This window comes from Bufo bufo, chromosome 11 (assembly GCF_905171765.1).
Source record: "Bufo bufo chromosome 11, aBufBuf1.1, whole genome shotgun sequence".
In the NCBI taxonomy this organism is placed as follows: domain Eukaryota; kingdom Metazoa; phylum Chordata; class Amphibia; order Anura; family Bufonidae; genus Bufo; species Bufo bufo.
The window spans coordinates 31,121,236-31,147,065 of record NC_053399.1 but is presented as its reverse complement, the minus strand read 5'-3'; the positions used below and the strand labels follow the sequence as shown (position 1 = coordinate 31,147,065).

General features: G+C 46.1%; 1 protein-coding gene across 3 annotated transcripts in view; it reads left to right on the top strand.

Moving 5' to 3' along the window:
- The window catches only part of DAAM1 (dishevelled associated activator of morphogenesis 1), a 161,614-nt gene that overhangs the window by 62,548 nt on the left and 73,236 nt on the right, over positions 1-25,830 (top strand). For all 3 annotated transcript variants that reach the window (XM_040411301.1, XM_040411303.1, XM_040411302.1), the window contains one exon: positions 21,765-21,985. In XM_040411301.1, the coding sequence (XP_040267235.1) occupies positions 21,803-21,985 (183 nt within the window). In that variant the 5' untranslated portion in view covers positions 21,765-21,802. The remainder of the gene's footprint in view (positions 1-21,764; positions 21,986-25,830) is intronic.

The window sequence follows — 25,830 nt, the reverse complement described above, 5'->3', positions numbered from 1 at the left end:
TTAATAATAATTTAGTATTTTTATTTAAATAATTTAACAATTCTTTTTTTGTTTTTCCTTTATTTTATCAAATAATGCATTAATTTATTTTTCATTATTTTTGTTATAAAATATGACTTTTTATTTTATTAATGTGTATATATATATATATATATATATATATATATATATATATATATATATATATATATATAGCGCGAATGTTACATTATTAAAGGCCATTTGTTTAATACATATTTTTATTCTTCTTCTTTTTTCTTTTTTCATTTTACATCACCTTTAAATATATTTTTATAAACAGCATATTTTTTTTCTTCTCTCACACATACCGTGTGTGGTAATAAGCCGTCCTGAGATGTAGTATTCCTGCTTCAATCAAGAGCCGTGCCTATAATTTGTGGGCCTGACGCTGAGCAGGAAGTCTGTTACCATGGAGATTATAGTAGATCGGTCTTGTAACGCCGCATGGATGGCGGAACTGCTTGGTGCTGTATGAAGATTTCAACAAGTCCCTGCACCAAATTAATTAGGGTCTTAACTGGGGAAACTCATTACTTGCACTCGCTGGCCTTCAGCAATCACACAGATTGTCTCGAGGGATTAACAATAAACCAGTAAGGAACGAATAGAAAACCTAGCAACCGGTACCGCTCATTCAATAAATCATGATTAAGGAGAAAAGAAATAATTCAGCTAGGAATGTTTTATTCCCAGCTGGAGACTCGGCCGTCATAATGATGCAGCCATTGTAATATTGTGCTAGTTTTCTGTGATAATGCTTTAACGGGTGCATGAGATTACAAGAAATGTCTGCTTCCTACCAGAAACGGCGCCATTCTGTTCCAGGGGTTGTGTCTGGTGTGGCTCATCCTGCTCCTTTACATAGGTGGTCTCAGAATCTACACGTCTTATCACCTATGCACAGTTTCCGATTGCTGATGCTCCCGTTGGTTGAACGCCCCCAACAAACAAAGAGAACGGGCGTACCCCATATGAATGGAGTTAGATGCTTGCTTAAAGTTTGAGACTGACCACCACGGGCTATGCTCTGCTATGCTCGTCGGTCTCATAGGCTTTGATTCTAGGGAAAACCCCTTTAATTGTGGCTCTTTACTCTTTACAGTATCATGGCTGACTTTTTGATAATTTAGAGGGACAGTATTCAAAGATGCTGTATATAGGTGGCTTCCAAAATGATTTTAGACATTTCCCGTGACCTCCTATGGTGCACCCGTCTATGGCATGGACTCCCCATGTCTTTTTTCCTTGTTAAATCCACTACGATGTACTTATCTATTCTAAATGGATAGGCAGTGGTGTAGCCATGGTTCTGGAGCAGGGATGCTCAACCTGCAACCCTCCAGCTGTTGCAAAACTATAACTCCCCGCATTCCATAATAGTTGTAGGCTGTCCAGGCATGCTGTAGTTTTTGCAACAGCTGGAGGGGCGCAGGTTGAGCATCTGTGTTCTAGAGTATGCCCGTGTAGGTCAATAGGGTTTTCCACTTTGTGCATTCCCTTTTATATGTTAGAAGGGGCCCCCGACAATATGCTGATTGCAGGGGGTTCTGCTGCAGGGGAATAGAAGGATTCAGAAAAAATGCATGCATGTGGCCAAAAACTGCATTGCAAAATGTTTCGAAAGGCAACAAAACCGCAAGAAAAGTGCATGGTGTGCAGCCAGCCTTAAAGGGGTGTTTCAGATTTATAAAAAAATAAAAAATTTAACCTTGAAGCCCAAAAATCGCCGTATACTCACCCGGACTGACTGGGTCACTTGCGCCACTGCAGTCACTTGCTAGCCGCAGCAGTAACATGTCCCAAAAGTATCACGTGACTCAGCAGTGACGTACCAATCATTGGCTGCAGCGGCGCAGATGACCCCGTCCTGGATGGTTGCAGGATGGAAACCCGAAAAGCTTTTAAGGGCGCCAGGCAGTGCATTGGGGTACGACTGCACGGCCATGTGTCATATGTGACACGCAGTATACTGAGATGTGACAATGGCATAAAATAAACACTGCTGGATCTTGTGTCCCATATCGCGGGCGACTTTTACTCCATTGACTTCAATGCAAGTCGCACGCAACCCGCCTACAACTAGGCTGTGTTTTCACCGCCAAATCTCAGCTCTAAAATGGTCGAGCGACAGCAAGTTGCAGACTAGTTTTTGTGTCGTGCGACTTTTCTACGATTTGCTGCCGTGTGTCACATGTCGCATGTCGCCCTGTAGCCGTTTCCTAACATGCAGGTTTTGTCTCCCGGATTTACAGCGGATGTTACACTTTGCTTTGCAAATGGTGAAATCCGCAGTGAAAATCCACGGCACTTTCACAACAAAATGAGCATTCACTGATCGCCATGAAGAATTTTTCAAGTTTACGGTATATTGCTACGGATTTGCTGCGCGGAACCTGTACCGCAAATCTACCACTACTGAACCAACCTTAGGCATCATGCATACGGCTGTAAGCGTTTTGCGGTCCGGCTACGAGCATAAAAGCCTCCTGCCGTCTAGTGAAAACCCCTGATCTTGTCCGCAAATCGGCAAGAATGGGACAAGTTCTATATTTTTTGCAGACCCGCAGAACGGACTTACACATGCGGACAGTACACGGGTGTGCTGTCCTCCTCTTTTGAGGCCCCATTGAGATGAATGGGTCTACATCCAATTCGCCAAAAAAGTGCAGACTGAGACTACGGTCGTGCATGAGCCCGAATGGGGGTATTTCACTTTCCAGTAAAACATTCCAGTGATAGTAATTGGGTCAAATAATGCAGATCCTAGTAAAATAACATCATATGAACCCGGCAGCCATTGTACGGTGGATCAAAGTGACTTCAACTTTGGGCGGCATTAACGTATTTCATAGTTGCAAATGTAGCCTGATTGATTAATGAGTTGTGATTCTAATGTTTGGGATAATTAATCTGGCCGTGATAATCCAATCTTCATCATTGTTCGTTACGTCCATTACGATAGGTGCGGGGCAGGGCTGTCAGTAATTGAATATAGTACGTAAGGCTCAGGAAACGTATAGTGCATGATACAGATGGGAAAAAGCTTTGCACACAATATACCATGTGCACACGGGAATCCCAAGTCTTAAGGGTAGTTGTTTCCATGGAACACAACACAAAACAGTGTCTGCAGAGTTCGGGTGGAGCGAGCGGCATTCTTTTCCCGTAATCCCCAGGTGAGGAAGCTGTCAAAGAATAAGGGAGCGGGTGACTGCTCGTCAAGTGTTGCTGGAGGTCTTCTATCGAGTGACATTGCTCGCTTCTGGCTATGTTCTGCATTTAGACTGGAGGTAGACAATTAGGTGGTTAGAGTAGAAACCCCGTCATGCTCACCCAGTTGCTAAAGAACACCCGGTAGGTTGCAGAGATTTTAAAGGAAATCTGTCACCAGGAAATTCACATTTAAACCAAGGCACAATGTATTGTAGGACTAGCCCAGCTGAATGTAATGATATATTTCACTTAAAGATCCGTTGCTTCCTTCTGGAGAAAAACTAATACATATACAAATGAGGGGTTAAGTGCACCATGGGCGGGCCTGAGACACTCTGTGCACCCTTGCTCGTCCTGCATCCTCTGTCAGGCCCTTCCTCTCCTCCTTGAGGTTCCTGAGAGCAAGGGTGCACAGAGCGTCTCTGGCCCTCCCACAGGGCGTCTCTGGCCCTCCCACAGGGCGTCTCTGGCCCTCCCACAGGGCACAGGGCGTCTCTGGCCCTCCCACAGGGCACAGGGCGTCTCTGGCCCTCCCACAGGGCACAGGGCGTCTCTGGCCCTCCCACAGGGCACAGGGCGTCTCTGGCCCTCCCACAGGGCACAGGGCGTCTCTGGCCCTCCCACAGGGCACAGGGCGTCTCTGGCCCTCCCACAGGGCACAGGGCGTCTCTGGCCCTCCCACAGGGCACAGGGCGTCTCTGGCCCTCCCACAGGGCACAGGGCGTCTCTGGCCCTGGTGTGACACACTCCCTTTTAGGCTGGGTCTACACCATCTTGGCCGTGACATATATGTTGCACGACCAAAGATCACTGTGTAGCCGAGCAGCCATTGTACTGAATGGGGTTGCAGTGCAAATTTCAATTTAACCCCAGAATTTTAAAAAATCCAGCAGTGTTACGTTCAGCGCAACTTGCGAGTCATGCTGTGACCCCATTCAGTTCATTGGCTTCACTGATACATGCCCATCTTTGATCGTGAATCAGGTGTCACAGCCAAGATGGCCATGTAGCCGCAGCCTAAAAGGGGGTTTGCTGGGAGTAAGAAATTGGTGACCTATTCTCCTCCAGGCACCCCCACCGTTCAGCTGTCTGAAGAGGCATCCTTGAGTGCTCCTAGGCTAGTGATATCACATTCACGTGCCCTAGGTGCATCTCGGTCGCATTTAAGTGAGTGGGGCTGAGCTGCAATACTAAGCATGGCCACTACACAATGTACGGCGCTGTGATGAGTGGTCGTACAAGTGCTGCAACCCTTTCAAACAGCTGATCGGCAGCGTTTCCTGGAGTCTGACCCCAGCCAATCCAATATTGATGACCTATCCTGAGGATCTCCTCAATAATGTGCTCCCAGAAAAAAAATCTTCAAGGCACTAGTAGACAGACATGTTTCACCAACCACTGGTGACCTCAACATCGACTTTTTTCTTTTAGATGAGACTTAGGCCTCTTTCACACTACCGTTTTTTTTTTCATTTACGGGCCTTTTTTTGTGTTACGTATACGGAACCATTCGTTTCAATTGTTCTGCAAAAAAAACGGAATGTACTCTGTATGCATTCCGTTTCCTTATTTCCGTTCCGTTGAAAGATAGAACATGTCCTATTATGGCCTGCAAATTACATTCCGTGGCTCCATTCAAGTCAATGGGTCCGCAAAAAAAAACGGAACACATACGGAAATGCATCCGTATGTCTTCTGTATCCATTCCCTTTTTTCAGAACCATCTATTGAAAATGTTATGCCCAGCCCAATTTTTTCTATTTAATTACTGTATACTGTATATGGCATACGGAAAAATGGAACAGAAACGGAAACAAAAAAACTGAATAACTGATCTCCTGGGTAGTATACGACCATCATTATATACCAGGGCCCATGTGTCCTCTCCTGGAAGTTTCTAACAGAGCGCACACTTGCCTGAAACTTATTATTCCAAAAGCTAATGGAATTTGAATACCAGTTTAGACATCCTGAAATACCTTGTGCCATGTCCTGCTCGGATCATGTGAGGAGACACATGGCTGTGACGCTGACACGGGGTGGGGGTGGGGGGGTAAAGGACTCTTTGTGTTACATTGGTGTTTTTAGCAGACCTCAAATAACCATGTGAAATCCATGCAAACAAGTCCTAGCCCTGTTCTGCTGCAGCAGGATGGGCGCGTCCAGAGGAAGTGTTACCGGGCATTTAGGAGACTGAAAATTAATGTTTAGCTGTGAGATTCCAGCTGATGACACATCTGAATCATGAGTCGTTCGATGACCGTAGGAGATGAGGCGACAAGAAGAGTTTCATTCATTCAGCGTCATACAGGGATACACAGGAACATGATGTCCCAAGTAAATTTGAGGTGGAGAGATGGATGCCAGATTGGATGCAAGGATGGGATTCCGGTACATAGAGCATTAAAGAAATTCCAGTTTACTATCCGAAATCCAACTTTGCAACTGGAGGTTAAAAGTTTCTAAAGTCACATCTAAGCCAAGATGCTATCCCCAAGCATGTGATAGCTAGCGTACCTCGGTTAGCCTGTGTCACGGCTTATTGTGGCTGTGGTCACGTCTTCCTCCTCATCTAATGTTTTTGTTTATTTAATTGTTTTTATTTAATTAAATGCATGTTTGTTGAGGTTTCCAGTATTTATAAAATACAAAGAATTAAATGGAAGTAATAATAAATAATAATCTTCATAGCGCCAACCTATTTCACAGCACTTTTACAATCGGGGGGTAATGGGTTCATATACAAACAAAAGCACACATTGCATAGCAACAATTAAAACGGGGGGGGGGGGGGGGGGGATGAGGGAGCCTGCTCGCAAGAGCTTACAATCTATGAGGAAGTACATGAAAACACTGAGTAATACGCCAATTTGTAGATGCAATGAATCGGGTAGCCATTTATTCTGCTAGTGGTCTATGTAGCGTTTGTAGGTAGGTATGTATAACCTAGTAAATTAGCCTGCATTTATGCATGGATGGTCATGTTATAGGGGTATCCAAAGGATAGGGAAACCCCACAATCACAAGAACAGTGACCCCTGAAATGAACAGTGCGGCAGGTCAGGCATGCACATGGCTGCTTCATTCATCGCAACAGGAGTTTCGGAAACAAGAGTACATTTCTTTAACGGCCATAGAGATAAATGGAACTGTAGGCTGCATCCCCGACCTGCCTCTCCATTCATTTCACCACGCAGATGTGAACCTGGCCTAAGGACGCAACATCAAACATGTAACATAGGAGGACATGGGGACACAGTCAGGACAAATGGGGTCAAAAGTGGAGTAAAGCTGAGGAGATGCCTAAGGCTGCATGCACATCTGCGGTAAACATATCCAGTGGGATCTTCCAGCAGAGGACAGCCTGCCAGAGTTGCCCAGATCCAGCCTAGCCGGATACTGCCATTCACTGCTGGACCCCATTGACTATATAGGGATCGATCAGGGATCATTATCCACCAGACTGGCTGATCTAAGGTTGTACTGCAGCTATGTAATGTCTCATAGAGCCCCGGTAAGTGAGAGGCGGTCCACCGGATTATTCATCGAGGTTGAGTGCCTTAGGTATGGAGTTCATTCACAGAGGGTGCCAGGGGAGTCTGAGACAGGTTTGCTGCAGTTGTTATGTGGATGATCAGCCTGGAAGGGGCTTTGCATTGGTGTCGAGGAGGGTACGTTAAAGGGAGCCCATAATCAACCTGGTAGGGGCTTTGTATCGGTGTCGAGGAGGGTACGTTAAAGGGAGCCCATAATCAACCTGGTAGGGGCTTTGTATTGGTGTCGAGGAGGGTACGTTAAAGGGAGCCCATAATCAACCTGGTAGGGGCTTTGTATCTGTGTCGAGGAGGGTACGTTAAAGGGAGCCCATAATCAACCTGGTAGGGGCTTTGTATTGGTGTCGAGGAGGGTACGTTAAAGGGAGCCCATAATCAACCTGGTAGGGGCTTTGTATTGGTGTCGAGGAGGGTACGTTAAAGGGAGCCCATAATCAACCTGGTAGGGGCTTTGTATCGGTGTCGGGGAGGGTATGTTAAAGGGAGCCCATAATTAGCTTGGTAGGGGCTTATAGATGGTGAGGAAGCATGTTAAAGGGGTCCCGTAATTGGCTTATTTAGCTGCACATCCCAAATAATTAGCCATACCTCATCTGGTGTTTTTGTAGAGTCTGATCAGTTTCTTTTCTATGGAAATAGGATGTTTTTCACCTACAGTTTTGTACAAACCGATGCTTGTCAATACACTTCTCATTAATATACGTGCCTTGCTTCTACAATCCTGAGTGCCGTTCAAGCCTATGAAGCCATTTCTCTAATTGGCTGAAATGACCTCTCCATTGATCCATCCTGTTCTCAAATGGACTCGAACAATCTGGTTTGGTAATGAGTTTGACGGAGCTAAGAGTTTCGGGACCATTAGAAGGCGTTTTAATGCAAACCAAGTGATTTCCTTTTGAAGTGCAGTATTACCGGTAGATTTGCCTTTGTAGTGCAGCTCTGCTTGGACGACTGTTTTTGCATTTAAGACCTCATGCACGCGGCCGTGTTTTGCCGTCTGCAAATCGCGCATCCGCAAAACTCTGATTCCGTGCATGCCACCAGTTTTTAACTTCTGTAGAAACGTCCTATCCTTAGGAATAGGACATGTTCTGTCTTTTTTGTGGAGCGGACATACAGATGCAGACAGCACACGGTGTGCTTTCCACATCTCTCTGCTCATGTGCATGAGGCCTTATTGTTCTCTGCTAGTTCGGACGACAGAAGACTTTGCATGGACACTTCAGGAGAATCCATGATGGTAGAGCTCATGGTGCTTGCAGCATTAATGGTTTCGTGGAAATCACTGGTTAATAAGTTACTTGGCCACCTCCTCAGTCGCTGACACTTCTAGATGAACACATCTGTCGGCTCCCCTCATCATTGATCAGTATTGATCTGGAGGAACATCTACTGAATTTCTATTTTCCAGGCTAATTAGTTTTAAGTGGCTTGTTCCAGGGAATTTGCCTTTTCCACATTTTTCTTTAATGGACTTTGGCCTCAGCTGTTGGCAGCCAGATGTCCGCGTGTAACGAGTGATCCGGGGACAGGTCTCTTTGTCCTGCAGTAAAGATATCCATTCTTCACTGTCCATTGGATCGCGGCTGTGTTTGGTATTGCAGCTCAGACTAATCCACTTGAATGGGCCTGAGCTGCACCTAGGCCATGTGACAGATGAATGTCACATGGGGAACACATGACCTGCGTGAAATAGGATGTTGACCCTGGGGGAGCGAATGAGATGGAACCCAGCAACGGATATCGGGTAAGTATGATTCCCTCTGCAGGTCTGGCCAAAAGGACCAAGAGGTGAACAAGCCCTTTAAGGCTGGCGTTTCATACACTAGTCTTAATTACAAGAGTACTAAAGTAAGAGGCTCCAAATTCTGTAAGTGGCGCATCTTCTAGCAGTCTGTGCGCCAGAAAAACACATTTAGATTTGTGCTATATTTTGTTTCTCTTAACCTTTTTTTGTCCTTTTTTGATTAATTGGTCCTTGTAAATTGTCCAATGTTATTCTAGTAATTGCTGCGTCAAGTAAAGGTTGGGCTCGATTTTGTTTACCAGTTCCACTGGTTTTGTTTCCCTCGTTGGCCCCAGAAGTTCTAAAGCTAGCCATACACCTGACACTCACTCATTCAGCCGACGGCTATTTTCACCGACCTTCCATGGCATGTATAGTCAACTGGAAAGAGACCAGCTGTGACTGGACACTTCGGCGTTCACTTACCTCCACGTATAACAAAGAATTATGCATTTTGAAATCCAGTGTGTCCATTACTTTTTCCACCAGATGTTTGTAGTTGGTCGGTGGATCCCCGCACCATAATGTTGTTGGGCATCGTTGGCGAACAACCAGATTCACAAGTCTTAGTGCTCTTCCTTTTTCAGTTTAGTTGACCTTCTCATCCATCAGTTGTCTCAGAAATAATGTCACCAGTACGACTCCTGTTCATGTCTTGTTCACTACCATTCCCGTTGAGCTGAACAGGAGCCATTTTGAACATTGCAAACATTTTAGGAAGAAATTTGTTTTCGTTTTTTGGTAGATTTATAGCAGGTCTGCTTACATGTTTGGGAAAACCTTGAATCTAAAGGAAATGTGTGTACAACAATTCAAACGCTATGGTCCATCCACACGGGACTTAGAGCTCATGCACACCGCCGTTGCCCCGCTGTGGCCGTATTGCGGCCTGCATACGGCGGGTCCGCAATACACAGGGCACCGGCCGCGTGCACCCCGCATCACGGATGCGGACCCATAAACTTAAATGGGTACGCAAACCCGGAGATGCGGTGCGGAAGCACGTATCGGAGCCCCACGGAAGCTCTACAGAGTGCTTCCGTGGTGTTTCTGGCTGTTCTCCGCACTACTTTTTGCGGTGCGGACCGTTGGATGCGGATCGCGGACCCCATTTAAGTGAATGGGTCCTCGATCCTCATGCGGCTGCCCCACGGTCGGTGCCCGTGCATTGCGGACCGCAATTTGCAGTCCGCAGCACGGACGTTCGTGGGCATGAGCCCTTAAAGTAAGTTACATCCGGATTCTGTTTTGATGTGGAATTTCACGCAAAAGGGTAAAATCCACAACATAAATTGACGTGCTGCACTTTTAAAGTCCATGCCGTAGGTCAGTTTCTGCATGGATTCTTGTTATGCAGCACTTGGATGAGGTTTGGTAACATCTCATCTACTCTTCTGTGACTGTCATACCCACGGATTTTCTATCCATCCAGTTTTTAGATGTCCCCCGATGCTTATGCAAAAGTTTCCACGCCAGTTGTCCGGCGCCGTGTAACTCAGGGCCTTCTTCCTTTGTAATTAATAGGTGGATGAAATGGCATTTATTGCTTACCATCGCAGGGTTTGCCAACTTCCTCTTAACTCTGATGGAAATGGCGATCTATAATGCATGGGCCTAGTATCCATTATTTAAAGAGCGCGGTCTCATAGGCGCAGCCTGTTTGTGGTCCTAAACACTGAGCCATTGAGTGAATTGGTGGAGTCAGCACTCAGCTTGTCTACAGAATAATACAAGAAAAGATGATGCGGATGCTAATGGGAAAATAATGCTAAAATAAAAGTTTTCTCCAGATCAAAGTACTGGGGGAAGGGGGGATTCCTAATACTCTCACTTTCAGGTCTTTCCTCGGGTGGATATAATGATGTCACTGGTAAATAATGTATGGACGCTCATGTATTCTTAATGCTGTGTTCTATTCGGAATAGGGTAAACTGCAGGTCTGGAGCCGTTTCAGTTTGTTTTTTATTTTGTCTTTTTTTCACTTTGCTACTGCTTTCCTTCATCTTAAAGGGCATCTGTCAGCAGTTTTGTTCCTAACTGCCTGACCTGTTACATGTGCGCTTGGCAGCTGAAGGCATCTCTGTTGGTCCCATGTTCCCGCATTGCTGAAAATAGCACTTGGCCATCTCCAGAATTCCCATAAAAGTAATTGGAGCGGTCGCAAGCATGCCCGTCGGGCCACTCCGTTCATTTCAGGGGGCTGCAGTAGGTACGGGGCTAGGGTTGCCACCCGTACGGGATTGACCCGGACAGTCTGGGTTTGTAATCCTGTGCCCAGGTACAAGCCTTTCTCAGACCTGGGCACAGGATTAATTTCAAACTGCAGTGCAGACTGTTTGACTTGCTCGCTCACTGTCCTGACAGCTGGTGGTGAGTGAGCGGCGGCAAACTGAGCGGCCGGCACTCCGGGATCGGTATGAATCTGAATAGGACGAGGCCGCCGGTCAGGATGGATTGGAAGCCGGAGAGCTGGGTGAGCAGGAGCACGAAGACTCTGCTGAAGGAGAGCAGCAAACCCTTGCCCCACAGCATGGTGGCTGCGCCGGGACTGAGCCGCTCTCACTCCCAGATCCGGCCGGATAACAATGAGACGAGCCGCAGGCCTGCGTTCCTCCCGTCCCCGGCTCTTCTGCTGCGCTCCTTTTCTATCACCTCCCCTCTCCCCCGATCTTCGTTACCATGCCCAGGAAAGCTGCCGAACTCTCACACAACACTCCACAGTCAGTGTGCCGGCCCCGAGTGACGGTTCCCGGGGGATGAGGGCCACATTACTCTACTCTAACTGGGGGTCACTAATGGGGGTATTATTCTTAATGGGTGGCACTAATGGGGGAATTACTCTTACTGGGGGGCACTAATAGGGGGCATTATTCTTACTGGGGGACACAATTCATTCTGGGGCCCACTAATGGGGCATTACTATTACTGAGGGGGCACTAATGGGGCATTACTATTTCTGGGGGCGCTAATGGGGCTTTAATATTCCTGGGAGCTACAGTATTACCGTGACTTCTCACAGCCTGTGTTAAGCCACGCCCCCAACCACACCCCATTTGGGTGTGGCTTAACTTGCCCAGTATTTTTTGTTGCGAAAGGTGTCAACTCTATGCGGGGCCACCATTCTTGTAATCATGGGGGTCCCAGTGGTAGGGCCCCCACCAATCTATAAATTATCCCCTATCCTGTGAATAGGGGATAACTTAATGTAACTGGAATACCTCTTTAAATGGACACTTCCACCATTTTTTGTTATTTAACAACCTGTGTGAATAAGATATAGGTGTATATATTATATGTAATTTTTTTAAATAAAAGACTGGTAGATGGCTTTTTAAATATATTATATTAAAGTAACTCCATGTACAGTATAATAGTTCCTGTCCAGAGTCTTTGGATGGGTTTTCCAGGACCTAGATATTAATGCCCAGTTGATATCCTATCTTCAGGTTATCCTCATCAGTCTGATTGGTGGGGGTCTGACTCCTGGTACCCCAGCTGATCAGCTGTCCGATTCTTGGCAATAAATATTACTGATAATTGGACCATTGAAATCATTATACCAGTTGAAATCATTATTTAAGTACTGGACGACCCCTTTAACGTCCCCTCTGGCTGGACTTCTAGCCCGGCAGACATTCTCGCTTAACACTCTTGCTACGTCAGACCGTCAGTCAGACCATGGAGTCCCACATCTCCTCTGTTATCCCAGTATTGTGGCTGGTCAGGGCTTCACATTACACTAATTAATGGTTGCAGTCTTCCACCTATTACTAAATTAAGGATTACCTTGTACATAAACCGAGCAGAGTCACAAACTGAGATTCATTTTCCCTTCCATTTAAGAACGTTTCTCTCTCTCATTTTACTGCTCCAGGAGGGCAATGGGTGAGATTTATTAAGATCAGCGTTGTGTACTCCAGTAATAATTTGTCCTGTGCTACCACTTAATAATTGCAGCACATGACAGGCCGCCCCATGCACACACATTACTAAATGGAGGTCCTGCCTCCTCCCTCCCAGGCCCCACCCACTTTTTATTTTTTATTTTTTATTTTTTTACAAAAACGGGAATTACACCAGAATTTGCAACTTCTCCACTCCAGAAAACGGGAGCCTGACAGATCTCTTCCGATAGTTTGTATTTAATTTTTAATGGCATAGTATTGCTGATTTAAAAAACAAACAAAATGAGCAAACTTAAAAAAAAAATATAAAAGACTTTCTATGACTAAGAAGTAACAAAACGCTCCCTTCTGATGTAAGTGCCTTAAAGCCCTGTGGGTGTTTTTGGCCCCGTTGCTGTTTATTTTCTAAATGTGCCATTTTGAGGACATTTTTTATTTTTTTAGATCAATTCTTTTTAGTGCTTTATTTTGTGTATTTTGCAAATTCACAGAAACCCGTTTGAAGCAGGCCTCAAGTTTCCCTACCCAATCCCTTGAGAGATCCTCTCGTGACCTGGACCTCACACTTTGAGAAGTAACTTTCTTGTTAGCGGGTTAGGAGCAGTCAATGATCTGCCGACCCTTCGCGAGATGGCAGCAGCTGGGATCTTGCGAGAAGAGTCAAGATTTTTCCCTAACTTGACAACTGAGTAAATCATGCTGTCAGTTCAGGTTTCTCGCTTGGCCTTTTGCATAATTGGGCAGAAAACCGCGCGAGGAAATCCGTGGAATCGTAACATAATTGCACATGTTCTGTGACCGGTCAGATCAGCCTGTGCCGCCTCTGATGGGCCGAGTAATTAGCACCTTGGAGACGACGACAAGGTCATTAACTGCGCCAGGGAGCGTATATATCGTCTGATAAATATTCACAGGAGCGTATATGGAAATTGGCGCCTGTTTGACAGAGATTAGGGTGTAATAACGGATCGGTGGTGTTCTCATTCATAACGAGCCTCGTGTCACCGCTCGGTGCTCTGGCCAATGTCTCCATGTTTGATCTTGGGACCTAATCCTGCATTGTATTAAAACCATAACAGATAAGTATATCTTACAGGACGGTTTCTCCCTTTTTTCTATGCTTCTCTCTGATCTTCAGCCAAAAGTGATGTTTGATGTCAGACTAATGCAGCATGCAGATTAGTAGAAGCTTTATTGTGTTTTAGCCCCACCGGGGGCGGACAACGTTCAGGTCTCCAGCTGTTGTGGAGCATCATGCGAGATGTGACTTCAGCAGCTGGCTCGCACAAGGTCCCAAAGGCCTGCTTTGTTCAATTTGACATGCAAATACTCTAGGACATCAGTGGAAATACATTTATGATGAGGAGGTTTTGCATTTTTAAAGGGATATTCCAGAAGGTCAAAAATGAGGATCTCCTCATTTAAAGGGATTGGCCCAAGACCCTGAGACTTGGCGCCTATCCGCGTCAGCAACACGTGACTTCTGCAGCCAGTCATTGGCCTCTTTGGTGCACGACTGAGGCCAGTGATTGGCTGCTGCAGTCACGTGTTGTTGACGCGACGTCACCGCTGCAGCTGGGCAAACTGAACCCAGCCAGTAGCGCTCTAGAACTGCCAGATAATTGCATATTGCATATATAGATCCCCTTTGTGGTCTAGTTTCCTCTTGAAACAGGACAACCCTTTTAAGTATTGATGAGTTATCCTCAAGATAGGTCATCACTATCTGATTGGGGGTCTGACTCCCGACACCCCTCACGAACAGCTGTTGGAAAGGTCTGTGGTTCTCGGTTGAGTGCTGCGGCCTGTGGCTTCACGTCCACACAGTCTTTCTGCAGTTCGGTCCCATTCAAGTGAATGGCACTGAGCTGAATTACCAAGTAGATACTCTATACCAGGGATGGCCAACCTGCGGCTCTCCAGCTGTTGAAAAACCACAATTCCCACCCTGCTGTAGGCAGTCTTTGCATGCTGGGAGTTGTAGTTTCGCAAAAGGTGGAGAGCCGCAGGTTGGCCATCCCTTCTCTATACAATGTACTACACCAGGGTTCAGCAACCTCCGGCACTCCAGCTGTGGTAAAACTACAACTTCCAGCATGCACATTTGCTCCGCTGTTCATAGAACCCCAATATAAATGAGTGGAGCATGCTGAGAGTTGTAGTATCACAACAACTGGAGTACTGGAGATTGCTGAACCCAGTACTACGCTGTTCTTGGTAAACTGCAGCGCTAGTTCTAGATCAGACAGTACATCGAGGGGGGTGACCGGAGTTGGACCCCCCATCGATCTGAGATTGATGACCTATCCTGAGGACAAGTCCACAGTATTTAAAGGGGTTGTGTCATCTCAGATATGCCATGAAAATAAGATAGGAGCAGGTCTGACCTCCGAGACCAATTCCAGAACGGGTCCCAGTGCATGCTCGACAAGGGAGTTTCGAAAATAGCTGAGGGAGCGTGCTTAGCTGTTTTCAGAAGTCCAATAGATATGAATGGAGAGTGCACTGCGCAAGCGCGGTCACTGCTCCATTCACTTCTTTGGGACTGACAAACGTAGGCAAGTGAGCGCTCGGCTATTTTTGGCAGTCCCATAGAAATGATAGGAGAGCGGCTTCTCTCTGCTAACTTCGGGGGCCCCGTTCTGGAGATAGGTGTGGGTCCCACCTCTGATATCTGCACCTATCTGACATTGCTGGCATATCCTAGTGTCCTGCCACCAATACCTAAGATGAGACGACCCCTTTACGTCCTGGATAACCCCTTTAATCTGCATCATGTCTTGGGAGTCACTAGACTGTAGGAGTGATTTAGTTTGGAGATTATTTTAGGTTTCTTTGTATCAGATGTGACATTTGTAGATTACGGAAAGTAACATTTGTTGCCTCTGGCCGTTTCTGGTTTGCAGAAAAAGGAAGTCGACGTCTCCCAAAATCTAATCACAGAAATATGGTTTTCCTCTGTTCCACGATGCTTTCTAAAACTTTCCATCTAGGCTTGTAACATTACCTGGGTTGGTCATTGACTACCATAAGGTCACATCCCCACATTTATTTTTTAATCCTATGTTATATACATGTGTATTAGATCTAGTAGGCTTTGTAAGCCGTAGGACAGGCATCCTCAAACTGCGTCCCTCCAACTGTTGCAAAACTACAACTCCCAGCATGCCCGAACAGCCTACAGCAGGGCATTGTGGGAGTTGTAGTTTTACAACAGCTGGAGGGCCGCAGTTTGAGGATGCCTGCCGTAGGATAACCATCCCTGATCATTGCCTTGTATGAAGAGTGGAAACGATCCTTACCGTCTAATGTAGTCGTTTCTAGTAAACGGTCAGAAGACGAGAGGCCTCCACAGCGCTCTATTGCTAGTAGTATGGATTTATGTGACTTCCTCCATTATGTGTTATTTCATATTGATTTCGGTGTAATACGCTCCGGAATACCATTACACTATATACCGAGCTGTTTGCTGAATCTACACCCGTCATTTGCTGGTATTGACTCTTGGATCTAAAAAGTAAAGAGGCCTTTAAATGGTCTGCAGAGTAAACGGCGTGACGTGACTGCCAGGATAGTAAATAGCACGGGGCTGTTAAGGTATCACACAGATTAGGGCCGGCTCCAGGACAATATGGTCCCGTAGGTGACGTAGTGGCACTAGGTTCCCTAAATGCTCCACCCTTGGCAGATCGCCATGAGCACTGCCGTATCAGTAGACATTGGCATTTGCCTACCTTTGCTTGGTGCTGATGCCAGCTCCTACACAGATCATCTGCTTGACAGATCCTTCTGGTCAGTTGAACCTTGGGGTGTATGCACACTGTGCTGGTTTTTGTGCGGACGTTCTACAGCGTCATACATTACCACCTGAGTAGATTGCATTTTCAAGAGCTCACGTACACGAAATCTGCGGCATGACGATACTTTGCGAGGATTTTCAGATTTGACCCCTTGCAATACGGAGAGTGAGGTCTGGGGGAAATCTGCATCTAAATCTACTAGTAGCCAATGGAGATATAGTGCAGGAACACAGCAAAAACCACACGAAATCCGCGGTGGCGTGTCCCCTTAATCCGCACCGCAGTCTGCAGCACAACCATGATTGATTAAAGGGGTTGGTTCACCTCTGACATAGGAGCAAGTCCCAGAGGTGTCACCAATCTCCGGCACAGGATCCCCGAAGTGAGCGGAGGGCAGCCGCGCATGCGCAGCCAGCCTCTATTCTTTTCCGAGGGGGGTTCGGAAAATAAACCAACTCTGGTTCAGCTGTTTCCCACAGTCCTATAGAAGGGAACGAAGAAGTGGCTGCGCGTGCGTGGTGTACTCTCCATTAATTTCTATGGGACTTCCGAAAATAGCCGAGCTAGCTCACTCGACTGTTCTTGAAATGCAGCACATGTGTGGTTTCCCGGCGGTCCCGTTTTGGAGAGGTAGAACCCACTCCTATCTGACATTTGTGGCACATCCTAGCGATATGTCACCAATCGCCGTCCATCTGGACCCTACACTGACTGCACTTGTTGGAGGGGCAGCCATTTGGATTTCAACATGCCCGATCCTTTTGTTCTCGGGGAAGTAAGCAACTGACAGAGGGTCTTGCCATCAGCTTACACTCCGCTTCCTATTCAGAACACATGCATGGTCAGCTGATCCCATTATTAGGGTTCTTCCACTCCAAAAATGGGGGGAGGGGGTTATTTTATTTTATTTTTTATTTTTTTGGGCTTGACTTTTTTTTTTTTCCCAGATAGAGAAGTTTATGGAAAAATGCTTTAAAAAAAATGCAATAAAAAATAAATAAATAAATGCAAGGTTGTTTTTTAGTTTCTTATTGGCCAACTTGTAACATCTGGCCCAGCAGTTTTTGTCCTAACAAAAACTTGTTTGACCAGTCTTAATCAGTGGGGTGGTCCGACGCCAGTGGTATCTGTCATGCCCCCGATAGGTCAGTGTATGACGGCTTCCATTATACAGTAGATAGAAACTATGATCCAAGAGTACAGAGTCTTAGTGGGCCACCGAATCGTGTACCTTAGGCTTGATGCACATGACCATATATGTGTTGCATCTGCAATTTTTGCAGACCTATTGTCTTCGATGGGTCCGTGGTCCGCATTTTGCAGACATATTCTGTCTCTATGTGGAACGTATATACGGATACGGAAAGCACACGGATGATCCATTTGTCCGTTCTGCAGAAGGATAGATTGTGCCCCATGCTTGGCTGCAAAATGAGGACCTCGGACCCATTTGAAGTCGGTGGGTCTGCAAAAACTGCGAGTGCAACACAGACGTCATCCTCACTTTGCAAATTTGCAATTTGCGTACCCCAAAATACTTGAGGCCTTAGGAACGTGTTCCACAATTTGCGGAATGGCCACACGGATGCTGACCTCATAAAAATGAATGGAAAGCGCATCTGTCCCACAAAAAATGTATATCGGATGCGGATCCCAAAAACAGCCGCGCACATAAGACCTTACACCTCCGTCATATCTGATGCCGGTTGTACCTGGAATGTCTGCCTGCAAATATTTATCACTTGTCCTGTACAGACCAGTGGCCTATGGAGATGCTTCTGCGCCCCTATTAATTGCGCGTTCGCAGGTATTCACGCCCCCTGACGGGAAGGGTTAACCAGGCGGCAGCTGCGCTGTGTTAGGCTGTCATCTCCATTGTCAGCGCTGCCAGTAATTCAGTTGCCTTTAAGCCAGTTTTTCCAAGTAACAAGATAAAGATGTCCCCGTTTCATTAACAGCATGGAAAAAACCGCCATCCGGCATGGTTTAGTAATTAGCATTGTGTAACGCGGGATGATTAAACAAGCGGTAAACGCTGCAGAATTCCCCGTGAAGCCACATCTGGATGGGGTCATGCCGCTGTGTCAGATGGCTTTCATATTTATTTGCATACAGGTACCTACCGCCCAATCTACCAATTAGCTTTCCAGTTTGGCGGTTATGATCCCCCCGGGGGAGGATTAGCCGGGCTCATGTTCGTCTTTTATCGCCTACATTTGAGTGTATGGAAATCATTTGGGACGCCATTAACTCTTTATGTGCTTACCAGTGGCTCCTTTAGTATATTGATCTGTGTCTGGTATGAAATCGTATATACTGGAGGCGAAATTTGGTTTGCATGTGTAATTGTAGGTATATGGCGTGCAATATCTGGGAAAAATTCTTAGTCACATGGGGGCGCCGCTTATTGGGCAGCTTTATTTCATTAGAATAGCAACTAGTTGTTGGCGGTTTCATTTTCTGTTTGCATTGTGTCACGCTCACGGCGTTTTTTTCGTGCAGTTTTTGACACCGTTTTCTTAAGGCAAAGACAGAAGTGGAAATATATAAAGAATGGAATTATGCATTTTTCTTTCTGCCAGATCCACTGCCAAAATCAAACAAAAAAAAAACTGCCACAAGCTCCCACAATTTTTTTTATTTTCTGATCTGTTAGAAAGGTACATGATGTACATTGTAGTGAAGGTAATCTTCTTACCAGTGACTGTATTTGTGAGTTATAACCTCCCTTCTGATCCTCAGCTGTGTCATGTGACCAACTCTCTGATCTCCACCTGACACAGGCCAGGAAGTCAGTTACTTCTCTATTCATTCCTATGAGACTGACATTGAGGCTCCCATAGGAATACGTAGGAAACAATCTTCCTGTCCACACATAAGACACTATGTCAGTTGGAGAGTCAGCGTGTTGGTCACATGACACAGCTGAGGATCAGAAGGGCGGTTATAACTTAGGGCTTGTTCACACGAACGCAAGGGCTCTGTGCCCGTGGTGTGGACCTCAAATTGCGGTCCGCAATGCACAGGTATCGACCATGCGGCAGCTGCATGCGGATCGCAGACCCATTCACTTTAATGGGGTCCGCGATCCATCCGTTCCGCAAAAAGATTGAACAAGTACTGTGCTTTCGCGGGGTTCTTCCGTAGTGCTTCCGCGGGGTTCCGTTCCGTGCTTCCGTTCCACACTGCGCCGCATCTTTGGATTTGCGGACCCATTCAAGTGAATAGGTCCGCATCCGATATGCGGAATGCACACGGCCTGTGCCCCGTGTATTGCGGAACCGCCGTATGGGGCCCGCAATACGGCCACGGGAGCACAACGGCCGTGTGAATGAGCCCTTACAAGTTCGATCCTGAGGATAAGGCCTCATGCACACGGCCGTGCCTGTATTGTGGCCCGCAAACAGCAGGTCTGCAATATATGGGCCCCGGCCGTTTGCGTACCACATCACACATCTGTACCCATTCACTTGAATGGGTCGCAATCCAGAAGGTGCGGTGCGGAAGGGAGGCACGGAAGCACTTACGGAGTGCTTCCGTAGGGTTTCTCTCCGTGACTCCGCATCTCAAAAAAATAGAACATGTTCTATTTTTTTGCGGTGCAGACTGATTACGGACCCATTCGAGTTGAATGAGTCTGGATCCGTCGCGGCAGCCGTACGCATGGTGCCCGTACATTGGGGACCGCAAATTGCGTCCGGCCGCGTGCATGAGGACTAAGGGAATCCATATTTGATTCCTGGAAAACCCCTTCAGTACTTACAGCCAGCCTGTATTCTGCTAAAGGGTTAAGCAGGGAAGCAGTGTCCCATCTTCTGCTGTCCTCCTGAATAGAAAAACCCCACAGATGATTTGCAGAAATTTTTTAAAAAATTGCAAAAACCTGTCTTATGTTAACGCTCCTTTATTGTGGCTACTTGCTGCAATTAAACTTTATTATTATTATTATTTTTTTTAACTTCTTCAAATCTGCCTATATGTCTAGCGGTTTACAGCTAGAAGGCCGCACCTGCCTGCACACCTGTGCCACATGGCATGTTCTCACGCACACCTGGCTCCACGCTTCCTCTCTCCACCTCCCATCTGTTTGTGAGCGGAAATTGACCTGCAGTGGGGATTTTGGAACCTGCAGCACGTCAATTGGTCGTGCAAATGTTCAGTGCAATGCAAAGGGTGAGGTTTGGGGCAAGGTCCAGGAGGGCCAAAAACAGACGCCAATAAACACACTGCAGGACTACATGCTACCGCCACATGTGAACCGAGCCCCGGGGAGAGCACAATTAGTAAGGGACTTGCAACTGTTTTAGGCGAAAAACTGTCGCAAGTCCTTTTTTAACCAGCCGTGCAACAATATTTAGTCACGCGGACGGTTTTACGCCGTGTTCGCCAGTTTTGATGAATCTCCCCTGTACAGTATTTCCTGTGTTTTTTTTATTTATTTTTATAGTTTTTTTTTTTCTTCTTCTGTTACTTTTGTATTACCAGCCTAGACCTGGTCGTATAATGTGCCAGAAATGTATCCATCGTGAGTAGAGAAGAAATGTAAATCTACCTGCACGGATTACGGATTAAGCAGTTTTTTGTACAGGTTGTAATGTGTATAATCTGCAGCGTAATATAGTACGAGCAAAGTGTATGCGATTACACAAATCTCATGTAATCTTTGGTTAACTTCTGCACCTAAGAAAAAAACCAAGGTGCAGGTTTTGAAGTCTGCAGCATGTCAATTGTTTGTGCGTTTTTTTTGGGGGGGGGGGTTTGTGTGTGTGCGGATTTTACCGCCCCAAAAGAACGCCTCACGGATTTTCTGCTTGCAAACCTGCCCCCTGTGTGCATTTTTTATTTATTTTTATTTTTTACAAAGGCTGGGGCAACACGGCAAAGTGCCACTTGACATATAAAAATCGTGATATCGCCTTGCATCTGATGATGGTCAGTGGGCCGCGAAAGTTGCAAAAAGTCCGACATTTGGATTTCGGTCGCAAGGCGGATGCAACTTTGCCATCATAGACCACAAGGAAAGCTGTGTGCAGCTGCGACTTGCTTGCAACTTTTTGGCTCTAAAGTAGTAAATTGCAGACAAGTCGCGCCACACTCTTCGGGTCGTGCGACTCTCGGACTCGCTGTCACATGACGCACATCGCCGTGTAGCCCCAGGCTAATAGTCCGATCAGAGATAAGACCGCCCACCGGACTCTTGCACATAGAAAGTACAGGTTATAGTTAATGAATATATCTGTCTGCTCCGCTCCTCCTGCTCTATGACGTTGCTGCCCGCAAATCCGACACCATCAGATTCAACATGACGGGTTCCCTTTAAGACAAAATTTCTTCTTACCCAGTAGAATTATTATTTTTTATATATATATTTATTTATTTTCAGTTGAAATGGATCTCATGATAAAATGGGAAAATTGTCATAAATGGTAAAACTCTTATCTGGCAGTTCTGCAGTAATAACGTCTCTTCTATTTTTACCCCCCAGGATTTTGTAGGAAGGAGCGACTCTCAAGCCTCCCAGCCATGGCTCCGAGGAAGAGGAGTAACCGCGGAATCTCCTTCATCTTCTGCTGTTTCCGAAGCAATGAGCATCCAGAGATCACTTACCGGTTACGAAATGACAGCAATTTTGCGCTGCAGTCAATGGAGCCAGCGTTGCCCATCCCCCCGGCTGAGGAGCTGGATGCTATGTTTGCAGAGCTGGTGGTAAGTGTTCCTGTAAAGTGTGCGTTAGTGAGGGTTCATATGGAGAAAAACGGCATGTGTGTCGTCCGAGACAGTGGAAAGACGGGAGAGCCCCTCTATAATTATACTTCATTCTCCTCGCATTATTATTTATTTATTTATTTATTTTTATTTATTTTTTATATCCCTTCTTTCTTTTAAAAGGGACACAAAGTCCTGGTCGAAACCATTTCATACCTGTAATTGGTTTAACTTAAAGAGGAGCTCTCACCTCTCCTGACATGTCTGTTTTAGTAACTACTTACAGCCCCCACGTAATAAGAATTCTGGAGCATCCATTCTTATGACCCTATGGTGTGCCGTTCCTCTATTATTCCTTCGAGAAGTTATGAATTAATTGCTTGCAGTTTACAGTGACGGTCCAGATGGGTGTTGCCAGTTGGGGGTTGTGTCCCTGCACACCCTGACACTATCCGATCAGTGCTACCAGTGTTAAGCCTCATGCACTCGTCCGAGGAACACGGACCGTGTGTCCCACGGACGTGTGCATGAGGCTTTAGACTGAGCAGGGACACCCCCCAACTGGTAACACTCGGCTGGACCTTTATTGAAAATGGCTATTAATTCATTCATAACCTCTAGCAGGAGTAATTTACCTGGGGAATGCAGGTAGTTACTAAATCTGACATGTCAGGGGAGGGGACCACTAAGGCACTGTTGGCATATGTAACTAATGACTGATCAACGTGGGTCAATGGCAGTCCGTGCAGCCGGCCGGTAAAAGCGGAACGAAAGCTACCTTCACACCTGCGTTGTTAATTCCAGTATGGAGATCAGTTTTGATTTTGCACATCAGGATGCATCTGTTCCGTTAGGATGCGGTTGTGTAATATAAATATGGAAAAAAACTGATGGCACTAAATGCATTGAAAGTCAATGGGTGACGGATCCGTTTTTTTAGACTCCATAAAAAACAGATCCGTCACCATTGACTTGCATTGTTTTCAGTTTCCGTTTTTATGACCGCAGCTTGGTGAGGAGAGATCTGCTAGTTGGCTGATCTGTGGGTTTTTTACTTCCGCAGATGATTGGCGGGATGAACCCTCCTATAAACATTCTTTCCCGATCATCTGCCTATTTAATAGGCCCCTGATGTCGGTGGAGATCTAATAAGGATGTACAAGTCCTGTCCATAACCAAATCTGTGGAGAAGTGTCATTTTGCACGTTTTTACCCAGTCGCTGCGTTCTTGTAACACTGCAGGCATTTTCCCTAAGGACGTCATGTGTTTAAGATTCAGAGCTGCGTTCTTCTTCTCATTAAGCCAATATTGTATTCTGCGCAGCGCCCTGATGCACCTCGAAGAACCTTGGCGCAGTTATCTCTGTGGCTCGAAGCGTCAAGGAAAGTTATTCTCAATGTATTTCATTTGGTGCAGGACTCTGGATATTCTGTTTCTAACACCTCACCCCCTCCTGTTCCTATAAAAACTCGAAGGCCCTCGATCCATCTCTTCTTTTCCTCCGTTATCTTGGTCTGATTGATCCTGGTTTTTCAGGGTGGGGACGTCATCTTTAAAGAGGACCTCTACCCTCTCCTGACATGTCTGTTTTAGCAACTACTTGCATTCCCCATGTAACAAAAATTCTGGAGCATCTATTCTTATGGCTCTCTGTTGTGCCATTCCTCTATTATTTGTACTAGAAGTTTATAAATGAGTTTCCAGCAGTCTGCAGTAAGGGTACAGATGGGTGTTACCACTTTAGGGGGGGGGGGGGGTCCTTGCTCAGTCTGACACTGGCAGTGTTGATTGCATAATGTCAGACCGTGAAGGAACACCCCCCCAACTGGTAAAACCCATACTGCTGGAAATTCATTTATAAACTTCTAGTACAAATAATAGAGGAATGGCACAACATAGAGCCATAAGAATAGAGGCTCCAGAATTGTTATTACATGGGGAATGCAAGTAGTTACTAAAACAGAGATGTCAGGAGAGGGGAGAGATCCTCTCTAAGGGGTACCTAAACCTTGACAAATCTCATGGAGGTGCAGCAGCTCTTCTCAGAGGGCAATGCAAAATCCGCAGGTCAATTTCCACCTGCATTTTTGCTAAATATATTCCACTTTGTTAGGACTATAATACACTGCAGAATTTCTGCCCATACTGGAAAAGCAGTACCCATACTATGTAAAACTTGACTGTCATTTGTTCATAATATTCATGAAGCAGGAAGCTCAGGATGAGCGTGGATGTAGGTCCAGCTCAACTTCCTCTTGGAATACTAAATAAGACTTCATTCACTCATGTGCCGACTTTGTTGCATTTTCTTCCTTCAGACATTTCTGCAACCTTTCGACTGCAGCAAAATGTGTAAATGAATCTTTGCCGTGTAAATGTTTTGGAGACCACTTTTGCAGTATGTCTGTACGGGATCTCATTCATCCGGGTCTTGGTCTATCAGTAGTCCTAAGTCAGAGCAACTGGATTTGTTTTACTTTTTGTCTTGAAGAGGTTTCGCTGGTCATCCGACTAGCTTTCTCAAAAAATCTCCACCTTGAAATACTGGTGACTCATGCTTCAGTCAGCAAGAGAAGAACGCAACAAGTCCTTTGGCGCTGACTTATTATTAGAGATTTTTCTTAGTAATTTTTTTAAATTATAATAATACATATATTTATAACTAGACTGGTTTTGTCATCTGCGTTCTTGCTCTATTGCTAGCAGTAATGTCATCTAGATCAGGCATGCTCAACCTGCGGCCCTCCAGCTGTTGCAAAACTACAACTCCCACGATGCACTGCTGTAGGCTGATAGCTATAGGCTGTTTTGGCATGCTGGGAGTTGTAGTTTTGCAACAGCTGGAGGGCCGCCGTTTGAGCATGCCTGATCTAGATGATCATTCACCTGCAAGGCCGGCACGTAGCGCGTTACATGATCCACTTGGTTATTGATCGGGAAGTACGACCCGCAGGATCCGCTCACTGGACGAGTCTGTTATACACCCAGAGCTCTTGGAACCGATCCAGAGTCTGATCACTGACTGTTTGCTCTGCTCGGCCCTGGAATAACGAGCCCGGCCGGCCGCCCTGCATCCTGTAATATAACACATGGCTTCCTTATTTACATGGCATAGAGAGTGCCTGCCGTAAACAGAACCGCGCTCCTGATGGAAAATGTAAATGCTGAGCTAACCCGCCGCACTCTCTGTCCTCAGCGGTTATATTTAGCTTGTGGTGTCAGTTCTGCAAACTGGTGACTTCTGCAGATATGGCGGTATTAGGTCTAGGCTGCAATGTCAGACAGGCAGTCGTCACTCTTTTAGGCTTCATAGACAGGGCTAGACCCATGTGCACTGCCTCCAGGTGCCGCTGCTTGCCCCCCCCCCCCCCCCATTGGCCCCATCAGGACAGTACGTTTACAGTTGAAACCCATAATACCGCCACATGGATACGGCCTTAGGAATGCATGGAGTTGCACAGATTTACAGATGAGCTGTCCCCTCTCCTGATGTTTTAGTAAATTATTGTATTCCTCATGAAATGACAAATCTCGAGCTTCTTTTCTTATGACTGTACGTTGTCATTCCTCTGTTATTCCTACTAGACCAGGGATCAGCAACCTGCGGCACTCCAGCTGCTGTGAAACTACAATTCCCAGCATGCTCCATTCATTTCTATGGGCGTTCGGAGAAGAGCAGAGTAAGTATGCATGCTGGGAGTTGTAGTTTCACTACAGCTGCAGAGCCGGAGGTTGCCTGCCCCTGTACTAGACCCTTCTATAGCGCTGACATATTCCGCAGCGCTTTACAGACATTAGCATCCACCTGTCCCCAGTGGGGCTCACAATCTAAGGTCCCTATCAG